This window comes from Leishmania martiniquensis, chromosome 35 (genome assembly GCF_017916325.1).
Source record: "Leishmania martiniquensis isolate LSCM1 chromosome 35, whole genome shotgun sequence".
Classification (NCBI taxonomy): Eukaryota; Euglenozoa; class Kinetoplastea; order Trypanosomatida; family Trypanosomatidae; genus Leishmania; species Leishmania martiniquensis.
Genome location: NC_090170.1, coordinates 490001 through 500717, shown reverse-complemented (window position 1 = coordinate 500717; position 10717 = coordinate 490001). Strand labels below are relative to the sequence as shown.

The window sequence follows — 10717 nt, the reverse complement described above, 5'->3', positions numbered from 1 at the left end:
GAGGAGGGTCGGCACTTGCAGAAACAGTGCCGTCTCAACGTAAAGGGACAGGGGCGGGGGGGGCACCCTTACTGCGTATTGACGCACAGGCGCATAGGTTGCAACTGCCTGGGTGTGTGTACACGCCTTTGCGCTTGTGCGCGCGCGATCCTTTCGATCTTGGCGGCGCCGCACTCCGTCACCACTCGCCAAGAAGGACGGGCGTGCTTTGTGGCCATTTAGATCTGATGCACGGGCCCTGGAATAGAGCGGCTGGAAAGGGTTTGCGTTGCTGCGACAGGGAGAGAGAGAGGACAAGCAATGACAGGGAAGAATGGAGCGAAAAAAAACTGAAGGCCTCTTTCAGGTGGTGCTGCGCATGCCGGGAGTGGCGCGCAGGGAGTGTGTGTGTGTGTCTGTGCCAGTACTGAATGGCTGTGTGGCTTGTAGGTTGTATGGGCTCTTTTCAGGGAAACGGCTTAACGAAGAGGGACGGGACGGTGGGTGGGTGGATGGGGGGAAGTAGAAGGACGGCCAGTTTCTGCCCTTCACTTTCCATCCCTTTCCGTCGTTGTCTCTCCCCGCCACAATCGCCCCCGCCCAGCGACGGTGACCATCACGATAACAGAAAAGAAGAACCCATTTTCGTAAACATCAGTGGACAGAAGGGGTGGGACAGAGAGCGGCCACATACACATCGGAGAACAGCCGCGTACGCATTCCGTGCGCGCTCCTCCGCCTCCTCCATCTCTTCCTCCCCTTTCTTGTCGCTTCCATACAGCGCCCTCTGAATGGGAGAGGGTGAACAAAGACCGATCAACATGGGCACAACATGAAGATCGCTACGAACAGACCAAAGACGCACACATCGAAGCGAAAGAAAAGCACCGTGACGAATGAGGAGGCGGTATCCACCGCTACGGAACGCTCCCCTACGCTACGCACCGGCAGCCACACACATTATACCACAAAGTAGAAGGTCAGCCCACTCGCCACGGGGTCGATGAAACTGCCCCCAGAAGGGGCAAAAAGACTACGAGGAGCGAAGCAGAGAGGAACAAAAGCTCTTCGTGGCCTCAGAATTTTTGGGTGAGGTGGGCAGCTGATATAGTTGCATACACAGTCACCCGTGTGATGTTGCGCATGTGCGCAATAATCACTTGCGTGCCCGTGTACTAGGTTTGAGAGAGACTATAAGGGGAGTGAAGTAAGAGGGAGAGGGAAGGGGTGTGGGTGAGCGCCGCGGCGACGGCAATAGGCAGCGAGAGAAGGACAGACATGGGGGCATGTCTGTTCTCACACACAAACAGGCTGCTTCCCTCCTCAGGTGATCGTAAAACACATGCGCAACTTGCTATGGCTAGGCGAAGGATGACTCTTGCCTTCGTGTTTCTTCGTGCCTTTCACGCAGGGCCTTGAATAGAAGAGGCTATGGGGGGGGGGGAAGCAATGCTCGAAACATGCGCGAGTATTCACTGCATCTTCCTTCCCTGCCAACACTGCGCAGAGCACCTCCAGCTCTTTCGTCTCCTCGGCCACTCTCCTCCCACTCACCCCTTGCGAAGAATTCGATGTTCTCCATGTCCTCCGTCCTTTGCTGCCTTCGCTCCCTCACGTGTGTGTGTGTACGCGGAGGAGTGAGAGAGGAAAGGCACAAATCAAAGGGTGGGCGAGTGTGTATACTCCCACTGTGTCTTGGAGCGCCGAAGGCACTCGAAGCTAAGGGGAAAAAAGGGGGAGAGAGGTGAGAGGGGAGGGACACTTCTCGGACTCCGAGGCCAAGAGCGGAGGGGTGGGGGTGGGGGGAAGTCGCCCAGAAAAAGGTTGCAGAGATCACACCCACACACGCAGAGAGAGAGTGACAAATAGAGCGGGAGAAGAACGCAAGAGAGAAAGGGAGCAAAGAAAACAGCTAAAAAAACGGAAAAAAGCCTTAGACGGGCCGTCTTGGCAGCGCAGGGAGGGGGAGGGGGGAGACTGGCTCAGACACGCACGCGACACGAAGTCCGAGGTGCCTGATGCGAACCCTGGACACACCCACACGTGTGTACGTTCAAACACATGAAGCAAAGAAAAAGGAGAGCGCCATATCCTTCGGGCGCTGGGGACGCTCTGACTCCTTCTCCTCTCAAAAAAAACAAGACAGGAAAAACCGGGCGCGAGGAGCGGAAGGGCATTCATCACATCAAACGTACACATCAGCTAGCCGTCAATCACAAGTGGGGAAGGGGAAAGCAAAACATTAGAGGCGTTTTTGATTGCGGGACCACCCCAGCGTGCGTACGCCTCTGCGCCCATAGGTCTTGGTGTGACGCCTTTCCATGCAGAAGTGCCCAACTCTTGTTTGCACCTCGTGCGAGTTATCCGCATCGTTCTTAGCCTTTGAGGGGATATGCGAGCTGTACTCACCGCGGCAGAGGAGGCTACCAAGCCTTCTCCGTTCCGCCTTCCAGTTCTGCACGCTCGGGGACGAATGCAGGCAACTGGGGGGGGGACAAGAAAAAAGGGATGAGGAAAAAGAAGAGGACGTGAGTGTGTGCTGCACTGAGTGTGAGGGGGGCTTCTGCTTTCATCTCCGCTCGTGTGCAGATGTGTGAGCGTCAGGCGACCCACCTTCCCCGCCAAAAAAAGGAGCGGTAGTACGACAGAGACATACGAAGAAGAGAGCGAAATACAAACCACACCGCAAAGCGACAGAGGAGGGACACGCACGCACGCACTATCTCACACGTAAATGTACATACGTAGCATAGCGTGGTGTGGCACACAGCAGCGTAGAGCACCAGACCTGTTCACACAGAACAGAACGCCCGCGCACCAAAAAGAGGTGAGAGCTTATGAGCCGGAGAGGGTCAGTTACGTGCAGAGCAAAAAAAGCGAAACAAGGTCATCAGTGCTCATAACACACACATATACATATATATATATATATATTACGTATACGTGTGCATGTGTGTGAGAGAGAGTGCATCAGTGTATGCGCTTCTCACTCTCTTTTTTTCCCCTGTTGCCTCTGCTCCACCGAGAGGCGCGACGCTAAGTGAGTGCAGCTACGCCAAGTGACACACCGTTGCTTGAGTGGCTGCATTTAAATCTTAGACGAGACGGGCTCTGCCTCGTCGACCGTGCGTACGAGGTTCATGTTGTAGCCGAGGCCCTTGAGGGCACTCTTCACTACACGCTGCATAATCGGCGGACCGCAGATCGCCACGAGGAGGTCGTTGGACGGCGCCTGCACGGCGGAGCGCAGCAGAGCAGTATCGATGAAGCCGACGCCTTCGGTCCACTGAGCAGGAGGGTTGTTGAGGACGAAGTGGCACTTGAACTTTTCCGAGCCGTACTCCTTCTCGTAGCTCTCGAGCAGCGTGCGGTACGTCAGCTCCGACACATCCTCGGCGGCGTAGATAAACTGGATGCTTTCGATCGAGTTCACGAAGGGCTTTTTGACTGCCGCCCGCACAATCTGCAGCATTGGCGCGACGCCTGTGCCGCCGCCGATGAGGGCCAGCTTGCGGATCTTGTGGCCGCGAAAGAAGAGGTGGCGGGCGGCAAAGCGGCGGTCGATGATAAGACCACCGCACGCCTTCATCTCCACGGCGTCGCCAGGCTGCAGGGCAGAGATCCACTCCGCCAGGCGGCCCTTGTCGGCACGGGCGAGGATGCCAATCACGCCGACATCGTCCGGCAGCGTAATGGGGCTGTAGTAACCAATCAGCTGCTGGCCGTCCCAATCACCGCGGATGCCAATGAATTGGCCAAGTGCAAGGCCGGTCTTCTGCAGTGCACCTGGCATGTTGAAGCGCAGAACGCGTGAGCCGGCGCCGTACACGCCACCCTCGCGCACCTCGCGCAGCACCACCGTCGACCACTCCGTCATGGACAGCCCCGCACTCTTCTTTTGCAGAATCGTGGCCGCACGGTCGCCGGCGATCTTGCCGAATACGACACATTCCAGCAGCGAGTTGCCGCCGAGACGATTACCACCATGCACGCCACCAGTTACCTCGCCAGCGCCGAAGAGGCCAAGGATGGGGCGACGAGCGGGGGTGACGCCGCTATTGTCTATCGTCTGCATCTCCGCCGAGGGCGAGATGAGGCAGCCACCCATGGTGTAGTGGATCGATGGCGTGACGAGGGCGACATAGAAGGGTCCCTGGGGACCCAGGACACACGGGAAGACATTCTTGCCGGTCAGCGGGCAGGTATGCAGCTTCTTCGAGGAGAGCGCCTCGTACTGCTTCAGGGTTGCCACTAAATTCGCCTCGGGACATCCAATCAGCTTTGCCAGGGCAGCGATGTTCTCGGCTTTTTCGAAGAGACCGAGGCGGTTCCAATAGAAACTGAGGAAGTTTTTGCCGAAAAGCGTCGCCGCCGCCTCGTTCAGCACGCAGTACGCGAATTTACTGCCTCCGGAGCCGGGGTAGACGTTGTTCTGCGCGATGATTGCCTGCGACACGACCGAGCGCAGGTCCAGCTCGTTCACGAAGCGCTCGCCGTTCTTGTTCAGCAACACGCCACCGGAGCCACGCAGCGCCTCGGGGCCGAGGTACTTGGTGCGATTTGACGGATCCTTCGGATCCAGCAGACCGGTCGGGTGCAGCTGCACCTTGTCCATGTCTACCAACGCCACGCCCAGCTCACGCGCTATCTTTACGCCATCGCCTGTGGCCCACACACCGTTAGTGGTGGGAAAGGACGATAGCTGCGGCGCGTACTGCTGCAACAGCGAGTTGGTCGTGTGATCGTTCGAGAAGCCGCCGGTGGCGAGAATGACAGCGTCAGCCTTGAGCACCATGGGCTGCCCGCTGGCTTGAATGAGGCGGACACCGGTCACATGCTTCACGAGCACGCCATCGGGGCGGTAACGGCTGGTGCTCTCCAGTGCCGTCACATTAATGCCCGTCATAACGGTAACCTGTCGGCTGAGGTTGTTGACGATGTGATTCTCCAGAGTTTTCATGATGGTGAAGCCAACCGGGACGGGGGTCCCGTCTGACTTATCCGGCGCGCGGTGGCAGCGCTTGCGGCTTGCACCGCCGAGCTGCGACAGCACCGTCAGCGGAACACCTAGTTCGGACAGCCACTTCACCGCGTCAGGGCTCTTGACCGAGAGCGTCTTGACGAGGCAAGGGTCGCAGTAGCCGCCCTTGCCAGAGAGGTGCGTGTCGCGCTCAAAGAACTTGCTACCATCCATGACACCCTGCTTCGCCTGCGCACGGGTGCCCCAGGCATTGATGCCGGACGTTGCTTTGGCGCTGTTGCCGCCAAGCTTCGACTCTTTTTCCAGAAGAATCACCTGCGCGCCGCAGCTGGCTGCCTCGATTGCGGCCGAGCAACCGGCTAGACCGCCACCAACGATGATCACACGCGCCGGCAAGGAGCCCGTGATGCGCTTCGCGCGCATTTCCGCATTCTCCGTGGCGATTTCGAACATCTTAGCCACACGCTCGCCCTCACGTGTGTAGGTGGTGTAGTCGGTGACGGTATCTCGTACGTATCGCCAGTTATCCAGCATGCGGCGGACGGCTGTCGGGTTGTTCTTGAGGAGTGCGGCGGTGGACAAGGCATCTGCGTACATGCAGCTGTAGCACTTCACGGAGACCTGTGCCATGGCTGCCTCAGTCGGCTCCAAGAGGCTCTTGGATGCCACACTGAAGGTCGACGAGTACACCTTGGAGCCGGGGCCCTCAATGAGGTTCTCGTAATCACCGCTGGTGGCGATGGCCTCGTTGTTGAGGTGCACCACCCGGATGAAGGTCCGCTTGTCCTCCGGCACAACTGTGCGAATATCCGCCAAGGCAGGCGGGCGCGCGATGCCGACGGCCCAGTGGTGGTTCGCCAGGTTTTTGCCACTGGCCCGCGCGTCCCCACCCCACTCGAAGAAGACGTCGTCATAGCTGAGGCTGTTGAGTCGCTCGACGACGTAGTCCACACCGTAGCCCTTGCTCACACCACCAAGGTCTAGCATAGCGTCCGCGTGTTTGCGGGCGATCGTGCCGCGGCTCAGGTCAATAGAGAAGCTAGCGTTGAGCGCACACTTGCTGAGGAGGTCGTTAACGCGCTCTGCCGGCACCGTCTTGCCCTCACGGGCGGCCACACGCAGCTCATGGACCAGCGGGCCGACGGCAGGGTCGAAAGCGCCACGCGACGAGTTGTAGACGCGCTGACAGCAGCTCATCACGCGCTTCAGTGCCGCAGACATCTGGTGCTCCTCACCAACTGGCATTCGGTTAATGCGAGACACCTCACTGTTCTCGTTGAAATTGTTGAGGAGGGTGTCGAGGAGCTGAAAGGCTGACTGGAGCACCTCCTCCACATCTGCCGTGGCCTTCTCCATTGCTTTGGAGTCTGCTACGACGACCTTAAGGGTGTAGGGAACCGTGTGCGCGAGGCCTTTCTTCAACAGCTGAGTCTTTCCGACTGGGGAGCCGCCGCCGTCTTGCAGCATCGCACGTGCGGCCGCGTCGCGCTCCTTTGCCGCACGCTCGGGGTCGACCGCCACCACAGACGCAGACGTCTTTCCGTCCGCCATCGTTAAGCCCCCCTTTTTCGCTTCGTTCTGGCCCTGTTGGCAAGTTCCTTCTGCAGAACGGAGCGCTCTTGGCTGTGGAGGAGGAGGAAGAGGCTGGAGACCAGCGAGTGGTACACGTCGCCTCAGGAGATCCCCGATGTCTTGGTTGATGGAGACTTGGCTGGGGTGGAGCGTCAACGAGGATTTGACCACAAAAGAAAAAGATGCGAGGGTGGAGTTGCGGCTTCACTGACTGATGCAGTTGCTGTTGGGATAGAGAGGGAGGAAGATTAAGAGAGAGAGAGCGGCATCGATGCGCGGAGCGGGGGAGGGAGGAGCGTGGGAGGTGTAGAGGAGAGGGTAGGGCCTTCGCATGATACCTTGTCAGTGATAGAGCAATCCCTTGACTGACGTTTCCTTGACACGTGTACAGACGCCGCTTGGGCACTTGAAAGGCGCGGGTGTGCCCACGGACTTGCCCACGGCGTGCTCTTGGTGCCGTCGCCTGGAGGGCCGGCATTTACCGTGCGCTGGTCAGTGGCTTGTGCGGCTTACGCCAGCCCCCCCCCCCCCAGCAGGAAAGCAGGAGTGACATTTTGCTCACCACTCTGCCCTGCTCCTTTTCCTTGCGAAGGTCGAAGGCGCCTGTAATCGATTACCCCCCCACCTCAGCATAGGTAATCCTGCGAGAAAGGGCAAACGTGAGTGCAAGGGGCAAGGGGGGAAGAAGCCACACACATATATACGTCCCCTTCATTCCCCTCACAGAGATACACACTATGTGCATGGACGCAGTATCGTCTCGCAGACATATGATGTATGCGGTCTACTGCGTACACAATCCTTCTTGCCCATTCAACCTCGGTGTCCGGCGACGCCTATGCGACAGCACTGCGCATGGGTGTTTCGCAGGACCCCCGTCTAGCTCCGTCGCACCGGCGGCGATATGGGCAACGTTTCGGCATCCGGCGAGGCACCCAGCTCACGCCCGTACGCCAAGGAGTCCAGTACTGTTGCTTGGGCCTCGGCAATGTTGGTAGAGAGGGCTGGCCGACTGAGCTCCCGCTTTGGGTCCAGACCGGTCGTCTGCTCCAGAAATTGCGTTAGTTGCTGTTCCCCGAGACGGCGCGTCCGGGTGGTGGACTTGCTCTCCGCAGTATTCCTGCTACCAGTGAAGGCAATGCCACCGTCCTCAAGAACGCCAGGCAGCGACGATGGTGCTAACCCCTCTGTCAGCTTCGTCACCATTTTGTACGCCTCCAGTCGCAGGCCCTCGCCCACCACCAACTTGCCCGGGCTGCGTGTGGTGTCTTGCAGATACTGGCGAGCCTCCTGCATAGGGAGCGCGTTAAACTCGGGGGCGATTTCGCGCTGCAGCTCAAGGCCGGCGCGAAAGGTAGCGAGGCGGCGAAGCTCGTTGCCGCTCTCTTTGTCATGCTCCATCCACCGCCGTAGGAGGAGGTTGTACTGCTTGCCCCATTCATAGTAGCCGTCCCTAAAGTGCATAACCTTCAGGTAGCCCATCCAGCTCAGAATCTGCGCCGCCATCAGCGAGCGTGGACCGTATTGACAGTAGCAGATGATGATGTCATCCGGTCTCGGCTTGGCGAAGCCGTAGTCCTGCACAAACTCCTCTGGCCTCAAGTGAAAGGCTTCGAAGAGCTCGTGGGCGGGCAGGACCTTGGCGCCTTCGATAATGCCCCACGAGGTTACCTCGTTGACGGTGCGGCAGTCGAGCAAAACGAAGCCGTCATCGTACTCTGGACGAGTCGTATGCAGGAAGTCTTTCTCTTCTGCACTCAGCTGCTCCAGCACAGCCGCAGACGCGACGACTGGCGCCTCAGTGCTCGTGGCCACCAGCCCACTCTCACCATCTTCTGCCTCACCGCCGGCCCTCAGCTTATGAAGCCAGCCAAGACCGAGTCCGCCGACAAAGGGTAGCTTCACCACCTCGTTCACCGTCGCCATCGTCTTTTTCGTGAGCTCCTCCACGTGCTGCTTAACGGCCTCTTTCTTGGTGAGGAACTCGTCACGGCGAAGGTTTCGACTCCGGATGAGGCTGGCGATGAACTCGCAGTCTACTTGTGGAATAGAGCGGTCGAGATCCGCCAATGTCGGCTCTCGCCACTCGGGCTCACCCTCGTCAGCGTTGCGGTCACCATCCCCATCAGCGCTGACTGCGTTGCCTTCCACGTCTGCGGTGGTTGTCGACCCGACCGCCCCCTTCAGCACAGGCGGGGATGGTGTCGGCGGCACCACGCCTGCCGCAACACCTCCGCTGTGGGGCTCACCTCGAAACGAAGAGCAGGTGCCAGCGATGGCTCCAACGCTCTCCTGGAAATGGCGGGGCTCCTCCTCCGCAGTTACCATCCCTTTCCCGGCGAGCCTCACATCGGTGGCGTTGCCGTCGAATCTTCTGGTGTCTGCGCTTTGTGCCCCATCCTTGATACCCGTCGACAAGCATCGCTCATTGCAGTAGAGATGGCGACTGTGCATAGTACCAGTTCTCCGGCCGAGTTGCCGTACTTCATAGCATGCGTAATTGCCTTCCACACTACGCCACCGTTCAAAGCTTCCGTGCACGCAAAGCGCCAGGGCTCCCGTGCTGGAGGAACTAGGGGCTGATGAATTCGCATTGGCGTCAAGACGCAGAACGACCTGACGCTTCCGCAATCCGCGACCGCTCTGCCCCGCCGCGGCTGCGGAAGTGGCGGCAGCACTGGTGCGAAGCATGCTCATGTTCTTCGCTCCTTCCACGGACTAGTCGGGGAAGAGAACGCGAAAAGGGTAAAGGGCAGAGAAGTACTTGGGCGTTAATGGCAGCAGAATTGACGCCCCTCCCTCTTCTCTTTAACTAGTGATCTTCACAGGCACGCTGTGGGACTGAAAGGTTCGTGGATACGATAGTGGAGGCGTGAGGATAGGCGGTACGACACACAGGCGGCTTGGCGCTGTTCTCGTAGCAATGCCGCGCTGCTTGCTCTCAGGGACGCCGTCCTTACCTTGAGAACACTCGCTTCTCTCTCTTGATGCTTCATCTATGTGCCTCCGAGCCTGCATGAAAGTGTGGCAGAGAGCGTCTATGCCCAGGGGAGTAAGCGAGAAGGAATGTTACGAGAAAAGGGCGGGAGGGGGGGCTCGCTGTACGGTAACGAAAAAAAAAGAGGTGTCTGAGATGCGCAACGGGGTATTCGGTAGTTGGAAGGGCGAGAATGTGTACACTTGCAGGCGAAGCACTACACTCGCCCGGCGCCCCCGACACGCGCAGCAGAAAAATTGTAGGTCACCAGCTGCTGCCGATAAGGCTTCCGCATGCAATCACGCACAGACTAACGCATACGCACATACGCAAGCGAGTCTGCGTCACACTTCTGTTTTTACCTCCGTGTTGATTCTTGTGCAGCCGTCGCGTCTCCCACGATTACTACCGTTTTACCTTCGCCAGGGCCCCTGATCGGTTTGGTGGCTCCCAAGGCCCTCACCTGCCGGCGAAGGGGCGCAAAACCCTCTGCGCACGTCCGCTCACAAGCTTCTTCGTTTACTTTCGAGCGAGCTTCTTCCTCGACACCGTCGGCGAAAGCACCTATACATGACCGCTACACGCGCTGCATTCCTTCTGCTCACTATTGCCTTTCTGGTCACATCTCCGCCTCCCTCTTCACGCCTTCCATGTACGCCTTCAGGTACGTGTCGTTGCGCTTCGTTCTGCTCAGGTGATCAAAGGGGACGCGGCGCGCCAGCATCTCCTGAATCTCCCGCGCCGGCGGGTACTGCCCGGGGCAGATCCACGACCCGGGCGGGTGACACACGCGGTTCGCCGGGTTAGAAACCCACTCCTTGCTCTCCCGGCTCACGTTCATGACCTTGAAGATGCGCACCAAGCCGTACTTGGACGAGTACACCAGCTGAAAGAGGGATCGGTCCACCTCGACGCCCGCTTGCCGTCCGGCCTCATGCAGGTTGTACAGCAGCGACGCGCGCATCATCGGTGTCGGACGCGCGTGGTCGTGGTTGTAAAAGCCGAAATGCCGGCACAGCGGGTCTTTGGGGCAGATGTCGTGGTACACACTGTTGCCGATGCGCGCCATGTGCGGCGACTTCATCAGGTCTCCGCTCTGCCCCGCCCAGATCAGGACGTAGTCGGCCATATGGCGCACCAGCGAGTGCGCCTCCGCCACGGGCGACGTCAGCATCTTGCCGATGGTGGCGATGTGCTCGTGGTTCCAG

At 59.0% G+C, this 10717-nt stretch overlaps 3 protein-coding genes across 3 annotated transcripts in view; all 3 read right to left on the bottom strand.

The window, feature by feature from the left end:
- Positions 1 to 3067: 3067 nt before the first annotated feature.
- On the bottom strand, positions 3068 to 6511 carry LSCM1_00869 (uncharacterized protein; the record flags this gene model as incomplete). Its single annotated transcript, XM_067318501.1, has 1 exon — positions 3068 to 6511. One exon carries the CDS (start codon positions 6509 to 6511, stop codon positions 3068 to 3070), a length of 3444 nt encoding a protein of 1147 aa, XP_067174606.1.
- A 900-nt stretch (positions 6512 to 7411) lies between these two features.
- LSCM1_00868 (uncharacterized protein) lies at positions 7412 to 9229 on the bottom strand (the record flags this gene model as incomplete). The annotated part of the gene is made up of 1 exon (XM_067318500.1): positions 7412 to 9229. The coding sequence occupies one exon, from the start codon at positions 9227 to 9229 to the stop codon at positions 7412 to 7414; it is 1818 nt and encodes a 605-aa protein (XP_067174605.1).
- Positions 9230 to 10128: 899 nt separating this feature from the next.
- Positions 10129 to 10717, bottom strand: part of LSCM1_00867 (uncharacterized protein) — a gene marked incomplete at both ends in the record, with an annotated part of 2562 nt that continues 1973 nt past the window's right edge. Inside the window, one exon of the mRNA XM_067318499.1 lies at positions 10129 to 10717. This exon is cut by the window's right edge and continues 1973 nt beyond it. Within this exon, the coding sequence (XP_067174604.1) occupies positions 10129 to 10717 (589 nt within the window).